The following is a 24,989-nucleotide window of genomic DNA, read 5'->3' as shown; positions in this document are numbered from 1 at the left end:
TATGTAGATGCATGCACTTAGTAACAACGCGTTCAATTTAGCAATGAAGAATTCCTTTTTAAAATCGAGGCAAATTGAATCACAGTAAAAGACCAAAAAGGCCACTAGGCTTGCCTTCAGCGCAGGACTGATTATGACATGGAGCATTCATTTTACATGTCTTGTTCGAAATGGCAATGGGTTCAAACACATAGCAGAGTGAACATTTGAATTATGAGATGCATTTTAATTATAGACAAATTTCTTACTGAATTTTACAAAATTACAGCTGTGGTGATTTTTAGCCTTTTGGGAAAACTATTTCAACTTCCAAAAATAAAGAAGGGGGATGGATACAACAACAACAACAGGCATTTTAAGGCCATTTTCCCTGCTAGAGCTGGGGTTAGCCTTGCGGTCCCCATGACAATCTTCTCCAATTGGCAAGATATGGCAAGAAATAAGAATTATATATATATATATATATATATATATATATATATATATATATATATATATATATATATATATATACACACATATATATACATACATATATATACATACATATATATACATACACACATATATATATATATATGTACATATATCAGGAGGGGAAATTTTTTTATTTATTATTTTTATGTCTGTTTTGGTAAGAATGACAAATGCCAGTGGAAGTCATAATATAGCAAAGCAGGCCTCAAAAGTGAGCCCCAGATTGGACATCATCTATTCCAAGGCTTTCTTTGAAAAATCAGAACTACTGTGTCTACCAGACTGTCTGCAACTCAATGTAATACTGCCCTCCCCTCTGGGATGGCACACCAGCAATCGATCTTCCTCCTGGATTCTGTGTAATCTAAACATCTCAATGTTATTGGTATCTCCAGCAATGAGGCATAATCACAGGATCTGATGCTCTCACACTGAGGGCAGGTCGCTTACCTCCCCACCACCTGCCCCCTCTACAATCATCTAGGTTTAGCTTCCTCTGACCTCTGACCTGCCCCAGCATGGTTAAACTACCAAAATTCAGGATGACTGCACACCGCAACTGTTGTTGTGTTCCTCACTTCAAACATATGGAGAACCACCTTTCAGAGGCTCTTAAATCCCACTCTTCCCTACATGGGGCTTCAAGCAGCTGGTGCAGCACCATCTTCCCCAAAATCTTTGTTACCCCCATTGATCCTTTGTAACCCAACCCTCTTACGTGCAGGTTTCTGTATCTCCTCGGCTTCTTTTCTTTTGATAATTAACTTTCTTAATGTCCAAGATTTGACGAACTCCTTTAGTGTCAGTTGATACCCTCAATCACCATGCTCTTCCATGAGCCAATAAAAAAACCACACCGCACCCTCCCACAAATCTGAAGGAATATTCAAGTTCCTGAAACACTGTGCTCAGGAAGAAAAAAAAAACAAGAACAAAAAGACTAAATGTCATCGTCCACGTGGTTTTAGTAATTTTGCTGTACGGAATTAATGGCTGTCAGTCGGCCATCTTTGGTCGGATGACAAAACACAATCTGCACATGTATACTCATGCATTGTCTTTGTGCCAAGTTTGAAGAAAATCGGTCCATGCATGTCTGAGAAATGGATGGGGACACATTTAAGCAACAAAATGACTGCCAGTCGGCCATATTGGACCTGATCTCGAAAACAAATGACGTGCATATGTATCCCATCATTCATTAATCTGTGCCAAATTTAAAACAAGATTGGTAAATGCATGCCTGAGAAATTGTTGAGGGCTGGTTCGATATCGGGTTTTTTGTTTTTTTTACAACTAAAATGGCCACCAGTCTACCAGTCAGCCATCCTTGATCGCATCGAGAAACAAAATGATGTGCATATGTACACAGTCTTGTATTGTCTGTGTACCAAGTTTGAACAAAATTAGTCCATACATCTCCAGGATATGGTTGCAGATGCACGGACAGATGAGAACTAGCCCCCATTTGCATAGGCCCCCATTTCCGACTCAGTCCAACAGGGGCCAATAATGCAGATCTCAGGAAACTCGAGCGAGATTTTCAATGTATTTATAGACAATCTGTAATAGGCATTGAAATGTACAAACATGCACGAATGGTTACTAGGTGCCTTAAGTTCTCACCTCCATGAAAGCATTCATTTGTTTCTGCACTCGAGCCACAAACCTCCATTGGATCACCAAGCTAAAGCAGGCAAAGCAGTGAAAAAAAAAAGAAGAAGTTTAAAATAGTACACCTGCTAACATATATATATATATATATATATATATACAGTATATATATATATATATATATATATATATATATATATATATATATATATATATATATATATATATATATATATATATATATATATATACATTGTTGCGGATATGAGGATTGCATTTTTTTTTGATTGTGTGTATTGTAGTGGTAAATTGTTGTGTAACATTGGTTGGATATGGCCCCTCCTGCCTCCGGAGTTGTGTAAAGATAAAAAGGGCGTCTCGGTAGTTAATTCCATAAACACCACATTGCAGGACACGATAAAACCCTTGTTCAGTAGCTTATATCTTATTATGTGTTTTAGAGTAAGGCCTTGTCTTCCATTAGAATGACACTCCATTGTACCGAATCAATTAAGAATAGCTCCCCTTCAATAATTCCATTTCCCAGCCAAACTCTCCATCTGTGGGTAAAGCAGTTCACAAGCGTGGGGTGCACGCCCTCTCAATTCGCTGCTATAGTGAATATGTGCTCTGTGCTCTGTTTGAACAGGAGGGGCGGGGTCGCCAGGGAGAGGCAAGCCCAGGGCGCGCCACGAAGGGCGGGGCTGTGCAGCCCCATGCCCAAATAAGGAAACAAGCCCGTGGCTCGCCACGAGGGGCGTGCCGTCGGCGCGATGCCCAAATAGGGAGACAAGCCCGTGGGATTACCATACAAGGTCACGAAACAGAGCACGGAAGAGGAGGGCGGTACCGAAACCGAAGGGGGCGTGTCAGACCCACGCTGAAGGTTTGGACAGAAGGGTGCGACGATCGCTGGGACAAGCTAGACCAGAGATACGGCAGATGAGTCCAGGTGCGTAAGAGGGCGTGTCAGTCCCGTGCTGGAGAGAAGTGAGAGGAAGGGAATACGAGCTGAGCTGCGTGGAGAGGTACACGACAAAGAAAGGGTCCAAGAGAAAGCAGAGGAACTTTTACGAACGAGTTGCAAAGAGATACGGCAGATGAGTCCAGCCCCGTTTCAACCAGCCGCGTGAAGCCCTGACGGGGCAGCGAGTGACCCTGCCGGCGTGCGCTGTAAAGCCGAATACCAGGAGCTGCCGGCGTGCGCTGTAAAGTGGAATACAAGGAGCTGCCGGCTCCCCGCTTCCCGCCCGGAGTGGAGTGGACCTGCTCGCTGTGCCTTGTGATCCCACCTGCTCATCCTTTCCAGCCATTCCTGCCTGCAAGTTCCCCATTTGCGTACGTGAGTTTGTTTTGTTCGTGCTGTCCTGGGTAGTAACTAAGTCTGTATAAGCTAGTAATTTTCACTGTGTCACCTGCGTTTTCATGTCCGCTGTAAATACCCGTGACTGCTCTTTTTGCTTATGTGTGTGGAAATAATAAACCCCGTTACTCTTCTGTACGTCTTCTTCTTCCTCTTTGCATTCGTCGTCTTAGTCTTTTCCCGATTGAATAGCGGTGGCGCGATACGGCCAACGTTTGGGTGAATCGGGTTTAGTCGGGGAACAACTGTTCGGTCGCGGAGCCTCCGCTCGGCAAATATAACATCCTTAACCGCGTACCGTAACAATATATATACATACATACATACACACACACACACACACACACACACACACACACGCACGCACACACACACACACACACACACACACACACACACACACACACACACACACACACACACACACACACACCAGCTCATTCTTCAAGTCGTTGTCGTAAACAACATGCTTAAGAAGAAAGCATAGCTCAATCACTCCACACATAACAAATGTAAAAGTCAAGACCACTCAAGAGGATTTATAGTGAAGCTTGTTTTTGTATGACCTTTTTCTTTTTTTTTTTAACCACTTTTCGACCTTTCTTTCAAAACTGCATCACCCAGTCAGACATCTCCACCCCCTCACCTGAAAAACCACATTACTTTTTCAGAACATAACGTTAGATTTCCTGCTGAATAAATGGCTCACTCTACCATAAGGTCCTCGGTTGACATTGGCTTTTTATACACTACTCACAATAAGTTAGGGATATTGGCAGGTTCTTCGGTGTGGTTGATTTTGTGTATTAATTATGTTGAAAAAGGTTGTTGGTCCTAATTCTATGGTTATTAATGTGTGAAAAAACACAGCATTCTTGATTTCAATACCATAACCCTAACCCCCATAAAAAAATTAATAAACTCACTCCCACAATATCCCTAACTTATTGTGAGTAGTGTATGTGAGTGTAGTCTAATGGAGCAGAGAACAAATGTATATGTACATCCTCTTTGTAGATCTCAGGAAACATGTAATGTGTGTGTGTATATATATATATATATAAACACAAGATACACTTACTTTATGTACTCTTTTTTGTTATCTTCCGTAACGATGATTTCAGAACCATGGGGCTTCAACTCAACCTCAATAATCTAAAAAGAAATACAGTTCAAGTCAAAAACAAATCCAAAATGAATCCCATGTATCAACAAAAACTTAACGTCAATTACTCCAGTTCCTCTTAGCCGACAATTCAGTGCCTTTTACTTCTGCTTCACCCAGATTGTTATTGCTCCAGCACACTCAACATTTTAAAAGTTTGCTTCCACCAACTTCCAAGTTGGGTTAAATGTGCTGTTTAAGTTTTACCTGACCAAAGTGCTCCTCCTCCACACAGAAGCGGAGGTCAAGATCGACTGGATCGTTTTCCAAGATCCATTTGAGGGAGTTGTAATATTCACTATCCTTTAAAAAAAGAAAAAGAAAAGCAGCAACTGTCACAATAACGGTGAAAAAGCATCGTCTCTACTATAGATTACCGAGGAAGTGCTGACACATAGCAACAATGTTTAAAGTGGCAAAGACTTGATAGACCTATCGGAGTCAAAATAAAATCAGAACACAATTGATGCATCTTTCACATATTACATCATTCCTCATATTGTATACAAATAATTTGAGACGTGTGGGTGTTTGACCTCTATGCAATGGGGAGGAGGGGGGAGAGGATGGGGAAAGGGTGCAGGTCTCTGGAGGGTGCAATTTTTTTATAACCACTGGGGTTCAGGGTAGTGGAAGGACCAGGGATTCCAGAGTGCGACAAGAGCAAAGGGAGGGGGGGGGGGAGGGGTGGAGTGAAAGCACTTTTAACATGGGCATACGAATTACACATAGCTCCAGTTGTTGTTGCAAAACGCACATCTAAAGGTCCCAAAAAGTGATCACGCCCACTTGTGGCAAGATCATTTAAATTAATAATGACACTAAGAATTATCAATTAGTGGTCGTGTAATCCTTTGTTTTCACTGACGTCACAGTTTACCCATCTCGCATTGCGCGGCGGCCATTTTGATACCCAAGCTAATCTGTCCGTGTGCGCTGATATTGATTTGTTGCGTTGGTTTATGGTGAATGCGGATCGTAAAAAGTCTGTTTTATAAAGTAATTTTGTTTGTTTTGTCACGTTCATGTGGAGTGTGGTGCCATCTAGTTTATATTACGTATTGTTGCCCAACAAACACAGAACATTCGGTTTAAGTTTGCCGTGGACCAGTGAACTGGTGAACACCTGGGCAGTGGGTCAACCTGCAACCAACTACCTGTAGAACAGACTTGGAGTGTACGTAAGGATACGGTAGATCCAGGCTTGAGTATGGCTAGCAGTGCGAGTGCCAACCTTGGCTACCAAGAGACGCTCCCCCCGGACGTTCTTGTTCGTTACAAAGAGAAGATTTCTGTCATTGGGTGTGACCCTTATGGTCTATCAAATGATCAATTTGAGAAGAATGTGAGCAAGTGGCCTCAGGTGACCCACATCGACGTGATCAACTACTTGTTGTTCAGCAAATCGGCCTATACCAAAGATGAGTTGAAGAAGTATAAATCCCTCGAGGCATACAGGTTGTACCAAGATGGATGGGTGCGACAAATCCTACACAAAGAACTGAATGACGTCCACTTGATTCGATCCAAGGTATTAATATATTAAACAAACATGTATTTTTTAAAGCTGCTTATGTTAATGTTATGGACCTGATTGATTAAGTGCCCTCCATTTGTTCAAAAACCACTGCAGTTTTAAGCTGTGCATGCATGTGTGCATACTTTGTAGACATGTGACGCACAGTGCGAAGTGAGTGCCGCCATGTGTGCTTTGTGCGTATGGCCATAAGTCATCACCTATATTTATCATGTAAGCAACGAATACATAGCACGTTCTTCACATGATAAAATCGAGATTCATTTTGACCGAGTTGATAAGAGTACATAACTTTAGAAAGTTTATTGGACAGTTTCAAATTCAATACTTTTATGTTCCAGGTTTCGCATTCCATGAAACATGTTCTTACTTACTGTTAACAAAATGCTCGGAGCAGACAGGTGTGCGATCCCACTGTGATTCTGTTTGGATGTCACTGCGATTGATGGCAGCCTTCCACAAACGCCGCCTCTCTTCACTTAAATTTCTTGTTTCCTCACCCTGATTCAGTAGAAGTTTGGGCGTTTTGTAAAACTTAACTCCTGGCCTAACGCCTGGCCTGTTTGAACAACGAAATACGCTGCAAATTGGCATGATTGGTCGTGAACAAAAACGATTTAATGTGAATCCGCTGACGACGTTGTTCGAGAGGGTATCAAAATGGCCGAGGTGTCCCAGGGTGCCCTGCGCGCGTGCTCCGATGACGTCACAAGAAAACAAGCAATGCAAAGCACTATTGCTATCCCCCGTAACTCTAACAGCTGAAGGCTTGTCAAGCAGCGTTATTCGCTGCCAGGATACGTGCGGTGTATTATCAGTGAAAATTGACTAAATACAGGACAAATTGGAATTGGTGAATCGTTTTGACGCAACTTTGCGGTCTGCCTCCTAAAGGCTCCGAAAGACTTGCGATGACAAAATTATTGGAAGTCAAAGGATATGATGCATTTTAGAAACCTCTTACACACTTAGTTCAGCAATGTCTTCAGACCTTTTCAGGCATTCACGAGAAAAGGCACTTTCTGCATCCCCTGCCCCTCCTGACACAAGGCAGGACCTAGTGCCTTTGGGACAGACCACAATTCGCTCAATGTAAATAAGTATGGAACACGCTCCCATTGGTGTGAGTTGGTATTACAAGTGATAATAAAATACCCCAATTCTCTGCATCATAATGCTGGACATTATAGAAATGGGGAAATTATCAAACCATAATATCACAGTGTGTATTTGTTTTACTTCTTTGCACTCTTAAATCACTGGACGGAAGGAGTTGAAAACTGGTGGCTGCACTCGGAGTGCACATGATAAAGTTCTAGAATCTAGAAGAGAAAAAATTCATACTCCCAGAAGTGGAAACAGTATGAGAATTGAACTACTAGGTCGAATGATTTGAAAACTGGTGTTTGTACCCGGGGTTGGGGGGGAGTAGTTTTATGGGGTTTAAAAAAAAGATCATAGACCCGCTTGAGGGAGGACTCTAATTCTCTCCATGTAAATTGTGAATCGTATAGCACCACCTTGTGGAAGACTATTACTAGTCATAAATCACAAAAGTGTGGGGGAATTAACCCGTCCTGGCAGGTGGGCTCTTTGCTAGTACTTTTCAATTTCAAACAACCGCAAGTACGACAAATGTCAATAACACGAGGCTTACCACAGACTCCATGTCTTTCAGGACGATATCCTTCTGCAGCATCATCTTGTAGAAAGGCCGGATAAAGAAACCTTGGAAACAAAATACAATTCATAAATGGATTGTGCAGTCATTGAAAACTTCAAATGCGACTCCAGAAGTTTCAAATAGGATTCACAAAAATGTAAACGCAAGACAAAATGGAAGCATAAAATACCATCCAATAGTTTTCCATGATACACTGCCATGCCAGCCACGCGGCCAATGAACTTGAAATAAGCGAGGTGATTTTCGTTACAAAATCCCGAGCTGGGGTTGATCTGGAGTGTGTAGTTATCTCTGCAAAAAAGCCATTTCATTTAAATGCCATATAAAATAAATAAATTCCATTTACTGTAGAATATCTGCATAAATATTAAAATTGTTGAAAATTTTTTGTTTTGGCAATAAAAATAAATAAATAAATAAGAAAAAGTTATCTTAAGTAAAGTAGTACAAGGATTATTCAAAATTATGTTATTCATATATATATATATATATATATATATATATATATATATATATATATATATATATTAATATATATATATGGAAAGACTCACGTGGCAGAGTACTCAAAAAGTCCATAGTAAGGGTTGAACATTTCCTTCGAGAGAAGGAAGAACCACTCTCTGGCAACACCTCCATAATCAAGACCCTTCTCAGAATCAAACTCGATCCACAGCTTGGCTCTGAGTAGCTCAACGCGTTTCACAATCATGAGGAGGCGGAATGAGTCCTCGAATATGTGGGCACGACGTAGTTTCATCCCAAAACGATTAGTTGAATCACCAGGCTGTTACAGAAAAAAAAATGTAATGAGTATAATCATTAACCATGGTTCGTTGGTTCATAACACATTGCTTCAAAATATTGTTATGTTTGTGGGGGGGGGGAGGATACCTTAGTCTAGGTATATTGCATAGATAGTGTGCTCCAACTGTCGTGAAGAAGAAGAAACCTCAATGTATCATAAGTAGGGAATGTGTGTAGACCAGATGTCGGGTAAACTTGCATCTTTGTCCGCATCAGAGGGGTGGGGCTTGTTAATTAGCGAGGGATTATGGGTAATTAATCCCCTGTCTGTACATGCCTCTGTAATCTTTCCTTGTCTTCCTTATGACACCACACTACAGACACCTAGTAAGAAATCGGCCATTAACCACACTAATTAAAAACCAACCGGAAACCAGGCATAAAGTAGTATCGCTGATAATACCAACTAGGTGAGGGCGGAAGCACAAAAGGTTTGTGAAGCCACACCTCAAAGAGCAGCGATTGGACAGGGATTTGATTGGCACAGAGGACTGGTAAGATGGGACTATGGGATTGGTGAAGGAGGCACAGATGACGTCAGAGCCATGGGTACAAAAGAATTGGAACGGCGGACATTTTGCCCGTGGACATTTTGCCCTTCCCGTTCCTTCTTGATTCTGGATCAGATAGTGAACGGTCGCATTTTGGTCTCTCTCAGCACCGACATTTTCTCCCTCTCGGATCGACATTTTCTCTCTCAGCATCGACGTCCTCTTGGTTCTTCTCGTTTTAGAACTGGTGGTGAACGGTCATGTGCCGACATTTTAACTCTTATCTCTTGGGTCCAGGCTTTGTTGGTGAACGGTCGCTATTGCTCTTGCGCAAGGAAGCTTCATCGTGAACGGTCGTGTTCCGGCATCTTGCTGGTGGTCGTGAGGAGGGGAACGGCTGACGGAGAGCTGCGGTTTCCATGCAGAGATCGTGAGGACAAGCACGGCTGGAAGAGCGAGCTGCACGCCAAGCTCGTTCGCTTCGTGCGGGAGGCCTACTTCGCGCCAACGAGCGCATTTCGCGTGCAAAGACGCCAAGGCCTCAGACAATCTTGACGATTCCTGACGAGACACCCCAGCCGATTTGAGCTAAATGCCACACAAATAACAGATATATATATTTTCATTTATTTCATCCTTTGTCTGTATTCGGGTCTGTGCGGGAGCGCTCCATTTAGGAATCATAGTTTTATTTTATCGTACTTTCCTTGTTACCGGCAATTTCTTTAATAAAGCCGGCATTTTCTTGTACATTTAACTTTTGAGTTAATTAATCGTGTTGTTTGAGTTAATTTATCCAGGTGTGAAGACTGCCGGTGGGATCCGTGAAGGTAAGCGCTCTTTGGTCTCCCCCTCCACCCACGCGTATTCTCCGCTATGTTTTGACTGAACGCCTTGGAGTGTTAAGCTCGTATGGTCATCTGTGGCACCCTGCGGTGTTCACTACAGGGTCGTCACACGACAATATTAATATTTATTTCCACCACCAAAGGTTTTCACCCCGGTCTGCCTATTTGTGCATCTGTGAGCTGGTTATCTCAAAGCGTTATGGATGGACTGGGGAGAAATTTCGTGGACAGATTGGGTGTGTGACAAGGACGAAGATCCAGAATTCGATTTTGGTGAAGACCAGGATCCGGATGGGAGATTTTTTTTTTTAATTTCTAAGTGATTCTTTACGATCAAGAGATTGGACCAAAAAACAATACAAAGCATGATATTTCAAAAAGTTGTGGATGAATTATGATAAACTTGGTGATTGAGTTGGATATGTGACAAGAACAGCTGGTTAGAATTTGGTTCAGGTGCAGATGCCGATTCCGCCTATCGGTGGTCTATAAAACGTAAAGGGCTCGCTCCGCTTGGTGGAGGTATGCGCTCTACTGAGTGCCGTTCTATGCAGTTTGTATTGTGAAGCTAATAGATGGAATTTGTGCCCACGATCTTCTTGCAATAATGACATACATTGACTTTTTAAAAGCCTTTGACTCCACCCATCGTGGCAAGATGATGAAGATCCTATCAGCATATGGAATCCCTGATCAATAGTCCATGAGCACTTACCATTACCATCTTGAGGGGCCAAACATAGTTGGTATTTTTTCGATTACACTCTACGTGTGGAACACAAAAAAAACATGCTGGACTTTCACAGCTGTAGCTTGGTGTCTGCAAGTAGGTCAATCAAAGATGGCGGCCAGGAAATGCAAAATTTCCTGTTAAGTGATTGTGATCGAACTACAGGCTACAATTTTCCATGGAGTCTTTTCAAACATGGCACAGTGGTTTGTTTTTATTGATGGAACATTTCTGATTGTTTTCTATCTTGGTCTCATGTCAATATGAAAGATGGCGATGAAAGGGCGACAACCATCATAGAAAGCCTAACAAGCAGATTGCTGGCTGTTACGTTTTAACTGATCGACATATAATTTGTCAGATTACTCGGGTAACTGAGAGAAAGACCCACAATGGTCCCCAATTATGTCAGGTGACAGGTTGAAACAAGGTTGAAAGATTTTTCTTTCAAGGTTGAAACACAATCAGCTTGATATGCACTTGACCAGTCATGAAAAAATTAATGAATGTATGTCTAACAGCCCACCCCCATCTCTGTTTCAATAGATTCAGGCATGGATTCTGAAGAAGAAGAAGTTCCATCCAGGAGACCACGTACTCCCTCTGCTGAATGGAAGGCATGTATAATATGATCACGTGAAGCTCCCATTGCAGAACTAGTACGTCCAAGAGACCTGTCGTCATGGGACACACTGCTTGAAGCTGCCAGGATACGTACGTGCCTTTGAACCTATCCTGCAATTGTCAATCTGATGATACTCTTCCAAAGATATCTTATCCCAGGGACTGTTGGAACACATTCACACACAAAAAGGAACTCCAACTGTATTAGAACTGCAGGTGCTCCACATGATTTGATCAGTCTGGAGCAGAGAAAGTCTTAGTGAGATCCAATTGTGAATAATAGTTCTCAGATGTATGATAATGTCTGTATTTTTTGTGACAAGAGTAGTAAGTACATCAGGAAGTCACATACCCGGGAGCCTCTTATCCAGACCCAAGAACTTTGTTGAGACGATAAGATCCGACAAGTGACTACACTGAAGAACGATGAAAAAGTATTGGCCATTGCATCTCATGAGCTTGTAGCCGCTGAAGCTCACTCCCACAAAATGTGTTACCATGCTTATACCAGAGATTATATGAGGCCAGATAGCAGTGCAGTAAATTTAGATGATGCAGAGCCAGCTTACGCAGATGTGGAGCAGGATGTCTACAAGTTGTTGTATGCAGACATCAGGGCGGATTTGTTTGCATCATCTCATGTAGTCTAAATGACCAAGGCACCAGATAACTTGTCATTAATATGGCCTCTCTTGGGATTGCGGAAGTGAAAAGACAAACTAAGCTTAATATTCGTCAGAAACCAGGAAGGGACTTCAATGACAGCCGGAAGATATTCCAAAATGAGCTTGGCAAACTTCTTGTTGTGCCTGACAAGCTGTCTGTGATGCAACTGGCTGTAGAGTACACGAGTCGAGCGGTAGTTGCAGACTTACAAAGTGGTACTGATTGTACACAGCTTGTATGAATGGCTGCTCTCTACTTAAGCAAGGACATTAAAGCATCACAAACCCCAGCTGATAATGGCTGCCCCCCCCCCACATCCGGATGAGCTGGGCAATGACTATATTGCCTCTGCCATCCTCTCTCGCAATCTTCCTGAAGACTCTTCTGTCAGGTGACACAGAAAAGACTCCTACATACAGAGTAAACTGGCTCGTTCAGTCTCTGGCCAAGATTACATATGTGCAGTTGGTTTTGGGAAGTATAAACCTGCTAAACACATTTTCCTACTCTAGGCTGTTAAGACACTCACAGGAAATGTGGAGATGTTAAAAATACTTAGTCTTGGGCATGGGATCTCATAATCCCCATCATAAGAGATAGAGACCGGGTTGTGTCTTCAGCAATTAGACGAGGTATCAGACGAAGGCTACCCACTTCCAAACAACATTCATCCAGGTGTTCCTACATCTTCAGTGTTCGATACTATTGACCAGCTTGAATAAACTAAGTGGAGGGAGAACTTCTCATTGTGTGAATGACAGTGGGACAACCTAAGTTGTCCACAGTTCAAGAGATAAAGGTGACAGCCACTGCATCAGAAAGAAAGAAAGAAGCGAAGCACAACACCGATGCCCTTTCTGTTAGAGCCTTCCAATACTGGTGATCGTGCTGGTCCACAATTTTTTTATTTTTTTTTGGTATACTGAATCGAGGCTCGTAAAAGAGCTGACATTTACTTCACAAACAAATCAACCAGACAAACAAAATATATAAAAAGAGGGAGCGGAAGACAAGATGGGGAGAGAAGGGGAAACACACAAACACTTGAGAGCACACAACATTTGAGAGCAGGGAGATGTGTGGGAGGGAGAGGGCTTGGGGGGAGGAGGCGTGGGAAGGGGGGGAGGGGGGTGGGAGAAGTATAAAACACAAGGACACCAAGGACTTCCAGGACAGAAGTTGGTATTTCAAAAAAGTGGAATTGGGGTGAAATTAGCTGGGGTAGAAAAGATCAAGGTTTTGGATGTGGGAAGATAAGAGATTCAGTTGATATCAGTTTAATGTTTGGAGACATTGATATCAGTTTAGAAACCGAATACGGACGCTGCATTATCTGTTCACATTATTCACAAACTTGTGAAATTGTAGTTTTAATTATATTGATGGGCCTTTCGTTTTTCTCACGCTTTGTAATCCAAAGATCCACCAGAATGCCAAGTACATATACATGAATAGAATTGAGCAAATGGTTTGCACCAGTATCATTGTATGACTTTCACTCGGGGATAAATGCCATATAACTTAAAGGTCGTCTCTTGCATTACTACCGGACCACCCCTGCACCCACACTCCTCTGTTCCCCCTTTGTGTGACTGCTGCTTGCTTAGATTTTAAAACTTTCCGCCATTTAACTACCATCTCAGAACATGTCATCTGTCCCATTACAGTATTGTTCGTCTAATTCTACAGAAATAACTGGCAAAACCAGTTAGAAATGGTGACCAATATTTTGATAACAGGAGTTAACCAATTTATGGCCTCCAACTTGGATTGGGTCATGTGACCTCAACATAAAACTATTTTGACAGTCCACTATTATACGTCTGTCCAAAAACTGCTAATTTTCAAATCGATCGGTAAGAATTTGGGACTTTTACTTCAGTAATAAAGACTTTTCTCTGAATTTCACTGTTGTGTTGGACACCATCTTGAATTGACCCATATTTGGACACTAAGCTACAATTCTGACTTTCCCATCATATGTTTTTGTTTGAACTACAGATATATGTTTGAAAAAAAACATGTTTAGCCCCTCAGAGTGGTAGCAACAATTAAAATTTCAGGTCTTAACTCATGGACCAAGTTGTGAAAGCAATCTATAATAATAAAAGGCAGTGTGTGTCTGTTTCTCCTCCATAACTGCAAAACTATGAAACCTAGTGGCCCCAAACCTTGCATGCAGACTGGTCAATCTCCAAGGGATTGCATGAATTAAAACTAGGTGTTTGTGTTAAACACCTTTTGAAGATCATTTGTTCTAAAACTTACACAAAGTAGAAACAGGCTTACCTATGGTCAGCCTGTGTTGGGCTTGGGGTCTTAATTCCGCCATTTTGTGCGCTTGGCTCAAATATGCCTCGCCTCAGAACAGGTCGGTTTACATACAAGAAAGCTTCATATCTACAAATGGTAATATCACTGATCTTCATACATACGAATCACTATCCCTGTACACATCGCGATGCTAATAAACGCCAGTGTTTGTGCCTTTATTTAATTTCCGCACACACTTTATATCTAACATGTGATAAGCTCGATAATCTCTTCACCTGAATCGAATTTTAACTCAGGAATCGACCTTAGCAGCAGTTGGACCTCAGCAGCTATTAAAAAAACTGTTCATTTGTCCAATTCGGACATAGTTGGACACTCCAGGCAACTCAACAGTTTTGGTGGAGTGCCTGCTTGAGTGCTTAAGCCACTTGGATATGCCCCTGGGTTAGGAGGGAGGGTAAGGAGTGAGATGGGAGGACCTCCGCTCTGCTTGCACTGCCTTCCTCTCTCCTCACGCTTCATTCACTTCTTCTTTGCTCACGCTGCCTTCCATTCCCCCCCCCCCCATGCTGCCTTCCGCCCCCCCCTCACGCTGCCTTCCACCCTCCCCCCTCATGCTGCCCTTCCATTCCCCTCCCCCCACACTTCCTTGCATCCCACACTGCCTTCCATCCCCCCTCACGCTGCCTTCTGCTTCCTTCTCATGAGGATTCCATGAATGTCAAAACTGCAAATGGCAAGGTTTACTGTGGGCAAAATTTAAATGAAACCACCAACCCAACTCCTTCCTCTCGCCCATGCCCCCACCTCCTCCCCCAACCAAAAAAAGAAAAATAAATAATGACAAACTAATATGAGGAAACCTCAGCTTACCGGCTTGGGTAACTTTTGCACATAGAATTCATATTTACGTTGGTAATCTCTTGAATAAGGCACCGCCTGGGGTTAGAGGAGGGAGAGAGCATAATCAGTCAATATAAAATTTACACAGCTCCATGTATAGTAATGGAATACTTGACAAGCCAATTAGACATTGTACACAGACGAGCAAGTTGCCCATGCCCGCATGGGATTCTAAATGGAGTAGAGTTGACAGAATTTCATGAAATATTACATCGTCAGTGAAATCCCCTTTTTAACCATTGAATTATCGACAAAAATGCAAATGGCATCTTCTCGAGCCAGCAAGATGGGAGCAACAATTCACATGTATTGGTTGTTTGTTTGTCTGTTTGATTTGTTTGTGTGATAAATGTTAGCTCTTTCACGAGCTTCGGTTATGTATACAAAAAAAAAAACAAAATTCTGATGCAATTTAATGCTTCAATGGTGGTGAAGTGCTTCATATATGTAGTTTGCTCGATATATGTAACTTTTTGACGCTTGGAGGTCTAATAAAAATTTGTATTGGTTTCAAAGCCAGTGACCAATTATTGCAAATTAATAGTAGTATGGGATACTCTCTTAAAAAATGGACGACTTGTCAAATTAATATAAAACTGAAATTTTGTAACAAGCAAACAAAAATGATTTTTACTGCTTTTTCAAAATGCAAAAACTGCAAAAGCCCAACCAACTCAAAGTTTGGTCAAAAATACAGAACCCGGAAAAGCTCACACAACTAGAGACCGAAGACTATTCCTGCTTCTATTAGAAATGTATTACAAAAGGTGGAATGATGGATGAGTGCAATAATTGATGAGACGCAGGAAACCATTCAGAATGATAGCTAAAAATACTAGTAACTGTTTACCTATTGCTGTCATTTAATTATACTAGGGCATGCCCGTACTATATATATATCTAAAATTATATCCCCCCCCCCTCTATTTACATGAAATGGTTTGGTCCATTCGCAAAGCCAAAGCGGACGGCTTGCGAGTACGGTGACAATCCCCCCCCCCCCCCCTCTATTTACATGAAATGGTTTGGTCCAAAGCGAACGGCTTGCGAGTACGGTGACAATCCCCCCCCCCCCCTCTATTTACATGGAATGGTTTGGTCCAAAGCGAACGGCTTGCGAGTACGGTGACAATCCCCCCCCTCTATTTACATGAAATGGTTTGGTCCAAAGCGAACGGCTTGCGGAGTTTGTAAAGAAATCGCCATAGCTCGGTAACTACTTGTCCGATTAATTTAAAACCTTGAAAAGGCACATCCTCGGGTCCCCAGCAATATACCTGGCAAGTTTCAAGTATATCGGACCGGTAGTTGTCGAGAAACAGCGGTCGCATACACACACACAGACACACACACACACAGAGATTACTGGAATTATAGATAGACTAGGGCATGCCCGTACTATATATAAGCTAGGACGTGCCCGTACGTGGGTGCCCGTTCCTTGCCAAAAAAAAAAAAAAAAAAAAAATTTGTGTAGGGGTGTGTGTGTGTGTAAACATCCTAGGGCGTACCCGTACGTGGGTGCAAAAAAACATGCGTGCAAACAACAACAACAAAAAAAAACTTTGAAACCACGTGGCAGTAACGACCACAGAACCCCCCCCCCCCTCTATTTACATGAATGGTTTGGTCCATTCGCAACGACCACAGAACCCACCCCCCCTCTATTTACATGCAATGGTTTGGTCCAAAGCGAACGGCTTGCAGTGTTTGGTAAAGAAATCGCCATAGCTCGGTAACTACTTGTCCGATTAATATGAAACCTTGAAAAGGCACATCCTCGGGTCCCCAGCAATATACCTGGCAAGTTTAAAGTATATCGGACCGGTAGTTGTCGAGAAACAGCGGACAAAACATACACACATACAAACACACATACAAACACACATACAAAACACACATACACACATACCACACAGAGATTAATGGAATTATAGATAGATAAACAACACCAAAAAAAGTGTCTCGAGGCTGCAGTTAGTGTTCGATCCCTTATTTGCCAAGTTATACCAAACGACAAAATGAACATGAAGTTGATCGGGATATGTTAACCGCCATGGGAAGCCAGGAGAAGCTGACATTTGGTGGTTAACCCTTTGTTAGAGCAAAAGATGCAAAGGGTTAACGTCGGGAAACGGCAGTTTCTTGCTTCGAATAACCCAATCAACATCCTGTTGATTTCATCCATTGTTCTTCCTGTCCACAGATGCATATCCAGACGAGTCTTCAACAACAAAGTCTTAACAAAAATGAATGTGGTGCATATCACTTCCTTGCTTGACAATCATCAATTAGAAGACAGTGCATGGATTTTTCCATGCTCTAAACACAAAGACACAGAGACGTGTGGCCATGCACATGCGTAATTTGTATTTCAGCTCCTCCACAAGCCATGGACTAATATATATATATATATAGTATATATATATATATATATATATTATATATTATATGTATGTATGTGTATATATAATATATCTACTATATCTATATATACTAGTATATATTATATATATATATATATATATATAGTATATATATATATTATGTATGTATGTGTGTGTATATATATATATATATATATATTATATATATATATATATATATATATATATATAGATATATATTATATATATATATATAGATATATATATATATATATATGTGTTTAATAAACAAGAAGTAAATTCCTGCGTGGTGCTATTGTGAAAAAATTCTGACAACCCAGGACTCGAACCCATGGATCTCACACTTACGCAGTGACAGCCCACTGAGCTATTGAGGTCTTCTGGATATCCTCAGAGATTTCCCACACTAACACTGCGAGCTTTATAATGGCCGTGCCTGCAATGGTGTCTTACATGCCTGCTAGGCAGACCCCGGATGTGAGTGTATAAATATAAATTTCTTCCTAGTGTATGAATGCAGATACAATATTGCTTTGAAGCATGAAAATATACATTTGAGAAATTAAGCAAAATCAGCAATGAAAATAAATGAAGTAGGATAACAATTTCTCAATATTTGAGGAAATTTTCACATTGCTAATACATGTGGATTGGCAAAGAAACAAAGTTTTGCAAATGGACTGCCAGGATCTGAACTAGAATAAGTCAGTTCAATTGCCTACTCACAGGACCAGTGATGACTGGGTTCTGCAACCGTGGGTCCTCCCATTGAGTTATCTTCATGTCTGTGATTAAACAGATAATGGTAAACGTACTTCAAATTTACGAATATGCACAAAATGTGGAATCTTTTAATCTGTACTATATAAATACTATAATTGACATTCTTAAATACACTGCAAACAATGTATACAATTTCAAGAAAACGAATACATTTTGCACTTGAGATGTTAACCTGGAGAGTTCATAGAACACGATACCACAAACAGGGTTCAACTATACACAGGAGGGCCTTGCTGTTTGCGGGGTTACATTCTTCAAACTCCATGTGAACCTCAAATCCACAAACTTAGGGGAAAATGGGGAAAATAGGGTTAGGGACTTCAACTTTAAAAATTTGTCCAAACTGTACCCTTAATTAACGTTTGTGCATTCTTCTTCACTTCAACAACTGCCGTAACCAAGGTGAGTGGATTGTTGCCGAGACGTAGCTCTAACGACTCGCAAGTCCAGCTTTTTTAATAATAAAATTTTTCTGATGTTTGTGCATTGTTTTTGTGATATTTATTTTCATGAATAAAGGAGTTATTAACCCGAGTACGGTTTTTTTTTAAATAAAAATACCCCCGGTACGGGATTAATTTGGCATTTTGGTACGGGAATGCAACCAACCACGTACTGACGATCTATTTATAGGTATAGTCGATGACGTGTGGCAAAGTCATCCGTACACGAAACTTTTTCGCGGGTTGCGGCGCTGGACGTCATCCGCACTCAAAGGGTTAAGAACATAAATAAAAGTTACCTCAGGCACAGACCGTGGATGGAAGTTAAGGTTTTTCACCCCTGTCTGTCTGTGAGCATATCTCACAAAGTTGTGGATGGATTCGGACAAATTTTGGTGGGCAGTATGGGTGTGTGACAAGGATGAACGGATTAGATTTTGTTGAACATCTGGGTACGATAATTATTAATGATCCTTCACCATTGAGAGATAGGGCTAAAAATATATATATAGCACGATATCTCAAAAAGTCCTTCCTTGGCACACCTGAGCTCCTATCCACCTCCAAAGCTTTCATCCACAGCTTGATGGAGTACTGCTCTCCCCCATGGGCTGGCCCCCCAACCTCACATCTTGCTCAGCTTGACGCCATGGAAACCAAGGCTTTCAAGATCATTGGAATCTCTCGTGATGAAGCCGAGTCTATGGGCCTATCACTGCACCATTACCGACAGGTCGGTGGTCTCTGTCTTCTTCCATCTCATTTCAGGTCTTGCATCCTCTGCCCTCTCTGTGCTCTGCCCCCCCCCCCCCTACCCAGGTACCTGCATACACGTGGTCCACCAACAACTCCCTCCTCGTGAAAATGCCAAAATCCAGAACCACTGCTCACCTTCACTCATTTATTCCTCTTTTTCCCCACCTATGGAACCACCTTCCACACTCTCTTCAATCTCATTCTTCCCACCAAGTAGGTCTTCAAAATAGCTGTTCACCACCATCTCAAGTCATCCTCCATCCAAAGCCATGATCTTTTCTACACCGGTTAAACCACCTCAACCCCTCCCAAAACTTTGCTTACATATCCATCTTGTTCATCCCTTGCTTTATCCCCTTCCACTCATCATTACCTGCGTCCCCTGGTTGTCAACCTCCATTGACCTTCTCCCTCTGCCCTGCTGTTAGTATTTCCCTTTTCTCCTGTTTTTCCCTTTGCTATATTGTGTCGTGATTTGTCCTGTGTCCCAGCTCTTCAACGAGCCTAGACACTGTATGAATGATCGTTTTAAGGCCATTTTCCCCGCTAGGGCAGGGGTTAGCCTTGCGGGTCCCATGACAATCATGGTTCCCTGTTTGAGGCAATGTTTTTATGGCCGGATGCCCTTCCTGGCGCCAACCCTTAGTTGCCTCTTACGATGCGCACTGATACGGTGTACCTATTCTAAACCGGGGCACACACCGGGATGTACACTGTATAGAAAAAAAACAAAAAACCTTATGGGTAGATTCGGATGAAACTTGGTGGACAGGTTGGGAGTGTGACAAGGAAGAATTAACTCTATTTTAGAGAAGATCCGTATCCGGATAAGAGAATTTTTTTTTTTTCTAAAGTGATTCTTCACCATGGAGAGATAGGGCCAAAAACGATATATTGCATGATATCTCAAAACGTTGTGGATGAGTTGGTCAGGTGACAAGAACAAGCTGATCAAATTTTGCTTCAGGTCTGGAACCAGATCCGGTCTATTAGAGGGATACAAAAGGTAAACTCTTCAGCCTGGCAGAGGTATGCACTCTAAAGAGCACTATTCTAGTTTTCTTGAGTTCTTATTATTATTTAATTGACAAGTGGGAAAATGACATGCCCAGACCAGGGATCGAACCCAGGTCCTCTGCTGAACCGTACCAATGGTCTGCCATCTGAGGTATTTGGGCGACGCTGACCAAGCATGCAATTTTCCCACACATAGAATTGGCAATCTCTATCCATTACTGCTTGGTCAGGGTCGCCCAGACAGCTCAGATGGCAGAGCACTGGTACGATTCAGCAGAGGACCTGGGTTCGATTCCTGGTCTGGGCGTGTCATTTTCCCACATGCCAATTAATTAATTATAATCCTGTTCATTTATTTATTTTTTATTATTTAATATGCGGTCTGAGGATGCTGATTGCATCATTGCTGGCAGCTTGGCTGTGCTGCTGATGCAGTGCCCCCAGTTTTCAGTAAGCTGGTACTCATTTTGTTGACCTCAGAAGGATGACAGACTGGGGCAACCCACCTGGTGTTATTTAATGGCAAGACAGGGGCACCAACTCAAGAATCCAAAGATCTTAAGCCAGCCACCTTATTAACCGTTAATCCAACACCAGGCTTATTTTCCTGTATATTGATCGAAATCAAGTTCGGTGTTTTCCCATACATGCCTGCATGTGTGCATGATTGGAGTTGCAACTCTTCCACGAGACTTTGAACATGTAAAAATAAAAAAATAAAAAATAAAAACCACCTTTAGAGGCAATTTTCCCCCGCAAGCGGGGGTTGGCCTTTTTCGGGAACCGTGGTTGTTGTTGTTTTTCGGTCCCCTTTTTGAAGCAATGTTTTACGGCCGGATGCCCTTCCTGACGCCAACCCTTTTTGCCGCCTTTAACGACAAACAGGGAATTACCAGTGAACTGGTCCTCAATTAGCCGACCTCGGAAGGATGACAGGCTGAGTCAACCCCCCTGGCGTTAATTCAGCGATCGACCGGGATTCGAACCCAGGATCCTAGGATCCTAAGCTGGCACCCTAGCCGCTAGCCCAACACCAGGGTTCATGTAACATGTAACATGAACATGTAAAAATAATTAAACAATAATAGTTACTTGCCTTATAAGCCATATAAAATATATAAATAAAATCAAAATCGTCATCAAATACCCCTCTATTTTACAAACTGCTCTGCCAAGAATAATCATTGTAAGTTTGTAAAAGATGCCTTTCTAAATATAAAATTTATTTGGGGAATACTTCAAAATGGACAATCAGATCAATCTAAAATTGCATACATGACATTTCAAAATTTGATTTCGTTAAACCTATTTCTGAAAAGAAAAGGTAAAATAAATTACCTCGACATATTGGATCCACAAAATAACAATTTCATGGGAATTTGAGAGAATCGACGCCAGAGAAGCAGATTGCTTTGCTTACGTGGGCAGCAGAGGAAGCAACTGTATTTATTAAGTCACTTTTCTTTAACATCTAGTTTTTGCATGATTAAAGTGCATTCTCTTTGCACTTTCTGGTTAGGTTCGAAGCTGAAAGCGTATTGCAAGAGAAAAAAGTTTTCATGATTTATAACCTACCGACTTCCCAAAAACTTTCAGATTTATCCTGCACTTTTATACATTAATGCCTCAATAAGAAAAAGCTGGACACTTACTGTGATTGATAAAGAAGGTTCTTCCATCCACATGCAGCCGTTCCTCCCAGCCAGGCTAGAGGGTTCAGGTGTGAACAAATGAATAAATACACTCATGCATAAATATTTAGAAATCTAAATAAAAAGTAGAAATTGACGTGAATGTGTCGATGGATATGCCTCTGCCCACATTCGATATCAACCCACTGTTACGTTTGATCTCAATTAGAGGCCACATGAAAAATTAAACGTCACCTGAGAGAAAAGAGATAAGTAGAAGAGAACATCAAATGCTTCCAAAACCCAAGTTATGGTCTGCAAAATGATTTTCAGAGGGCATACGACCTTTGACCCCAAAATATAATCAGTTCATCTTTGCTTCATAGTACAGACTTGTACGAAGTTTGGTCAAAATCCCTTCAGCGTTTCACAAGTTATCACGGTAACAACATCATCATGCAGGGACACACTCCAAAAACAATGCATCTGGCATTCGGTTGCGGAGGCATAATAAAAACGTTTGTAAGCATTAAAATAAATCGTCCATCATGGAAAATAAATTAAAAAGTGGCAATGCGTGCTGACGCTTCTACATTCAAAATGAAATTTGGACCATTTTCCTTTTGGCTTTGAAAGTAATATGGAAAACAAACGAGAGAGTTCATAGAACAGGATGTTCATGATGTTCAGAACATGCAGTGCAAGTTTATCCTTCAATTTTAATAAAATAATGATTTTATAGATCATAGTAAAAAATGTCCAGAGGTTTAGCGCTATTGAAGCAGGAGATGTTCCCCAATCATAAACTGACAGGACAAACAGCCAGACAGACAGACAGACTGTCGGACATTAACTAATTGCTTAACCCCGCTTTTCACTTTGCGTACACAGGGTAACAAAGAATAAAGGTAAAAATGCAACTTACTGGAAGCGGACCAAGATTATTGGGATCTAGTTCTGTTTTGAGGCGTATATGAACTGGAACCTTCAACCTGGGGTCTTCCTGGCATGCACAGACACCGACACACAAACCCATGTGTTGACAAAAATAAAATCACGTTACATAAAATTAATGGACTGCAAGTAGATTTTATTAAAACATCGGATTGTCCTGATCTCGAGGTAAACCCAAATTAACAAAATAATAATTAATAATAATTAATAATAATAATAACAATGATATTAATTTTTTTTTAAAACAACAACAAAAAAAACAACTTCCTTTAATAACAAGAATGACTGCACTGATATTCCAATCTCCACAATTTTTTACTGTGGCCTCCCTGTGAGAACTCCGCTCAGGAAGAAGAGGAAGGGAACATGAGAGAAATCAGGAAGGAGAGGCCTCGTTTGGAAGGAGGACGAGCAGAGATCAGGAGAGGCCTCATGTGAAAGCACCAACAAGTGGTGCAGGAAGGAGATTGTGGTGCAGTGCATTGACCGTGGTTTTCTCTGGGTGGAATTAACCCAGGGGTCGGGGCCAAAATGATACTGCTCTTGCACTTTCTTACCATGTTGTGATCATAACTACCAAGTTTGGTGAATTTCTGCAAAACCGTGTAAGAGGGGATAGCATAGACAGATGGACGGACAGACAGACGGAGCCTATTGCAAAATCCCCCTGCTTTTTTCAAAAAGCGTGGGGATAATAAAGGGAGGAGCAATTTGACAGATTTTTGTTGTTATTGAAGTTATAGTTGTTTTGAAGATGGAATCTGTTGAGGTAATGTGTGTGTGATTGTGTAAAACTGTGTATCTCTGACAAATTGCTCCTCTCACTGCTAATCCTCCACAGGAAAGGTCTAATTTATTGGACTGTATTATTTATTGCAAATAATTAATCACCTGTAATTTATAACTTCGTGTGTATTGTAATCCTCTGTTTTGTGTTGAGTTTTGTGTACCCGCCATTTTGACGGGCTTTTCCCCTAGTATATAAATAAACTTTAATCACCATATTGATGGCATACTGCCAGTAGCTCAGAAGGAATTACACTGCAAAAAAAAAAAATCTACAAAAAAAAAGACATTTCCTTATAGTAAAAATGAAGTGGGTGTGACTTTTCATAGGTCATAAATTTAAGTAACTTTTAAATTTATAATGCAATGTTTTGAGATTTAGACATGTGTGAAGATAAAGGCAAGATAACATGGGACTTGTTTGTAATGGATAATGGCATACAAGTGAGTTCATCTCGAAACTGCATACCCATGTGGTTTTCTTGTTATGATGGTCAATAAAAAATGGCTTCCCATTCACAGCAATCCGCATCTCCCAATCAGGCGGCAGGAAGAGAGAACCTCGCTGCGGTGGCTTTGGAGATACCGAAGGCGAACCTCCGGGAGATTGCTGCGGACTCTGTGGATTTGAACTTGTGGCCCCACTGCCAGTGCGCATACCATTCACCTTTATCGATTAAAAAATATAAAATAAAATAACACTTTAAGCTTTTATTTGGGTTTCTCCCCCCACCATTATGCAATCATCCAGCAATACAAATACATATTTGCATGTACCAAATGTCATGTTGCCATTACCTGCTGCAAGAGTGATGCTGACAGGGCTGGAGAGCTGAGGCTTCGTTGCCTCCGTTGCTGCTGAGACCTTCCACGGCTACGGCTGACTGATAACAGGTCTTTCTGTAAAGAGCTCCAGTTTACAAGCTGGCATAACAACCCACTACAAGGTTGAATGATACACAATAACACTTTTAGTTTAAATAAAACAATGTAAGAAAAGAAACGTAAATGGTCATCGATTGATGGCA

At 41.4% G+C, this 24,989-nt stretch overlaps 1 protein-coding gene across 1 annotated transcript in view; it reads right to left on the bottom strand.

The window, feature by feature from the left end:
- The window catches only part of LOC137420755 (E3 ubiquitin-protein ligase NEDD4-like), a 144,264-nt gene that overhangs the window by 10,234 nt on the left and 109,041 nt on the right, over nt 1–24,989 (bottom strand). Inside the window, exons 13-24 of the mRNA XM_078772343.1 lie at nt 24,760–24,861; nt 24,431–24,628; nt 23,147–23,224; nt 22,243–22,297; nt 18,318–18,376; nt 15,154–15,219; nt 8,395–8,627; nt 8,010–8,131; nt 7,814–7,884; nt 4,827–4,922; nt 4,536–4,609; nt 2,104–2,164 (exon numbers count right to left, since the gene is read on the bottom strand). Of these exons, the coding sequence (XP_078628469.1) occupies nt 2,104–2,164; nt 4,536–4,609; nt 4,827–4,922; nt 7,814–7,884; nt 8,010–8,131; nt 8,395–8,627; nt 15,154–15,219; nt 18,318–18,376; nt 22,243–22,297; nt 23,147–23,224; nt 24,431–24,628; nt 24,760–24,861 (1,215 nt within the window). The remainder of the gene's footprint in view (nt 1–2,103; nt 2,165–4,535; nt 4,610–4,826; nt 4,923–7,813; nt 7,885–8,009; nt 8,132–8,394; nt 8,628–15,153; nt 15,220–18,317; nt 18,377–22,242; nt 22,298–23,146; nt 23,225–24,430; nt 24,629–24,759; nt 24,862–24,989) is intronic.

This window comes from Myxine glutinosa, chromosome 2, assembly GCF_964187855.1.
Source record: "Myxine glutinosa chromosome 2, kmMyxGlut1.1, whole genome shotgun sequence".
Lineage (NCBI taxonomy): Eukaryota > Metazoa > Chordata > Myxini > Myxiniformes > Myxinidae > Myxine > Myxine glutinosa.
Note: the sequence above shows the minus strand (reverse complement) of the source record. Positions and strands in the feature narration are given on the sequence as shown.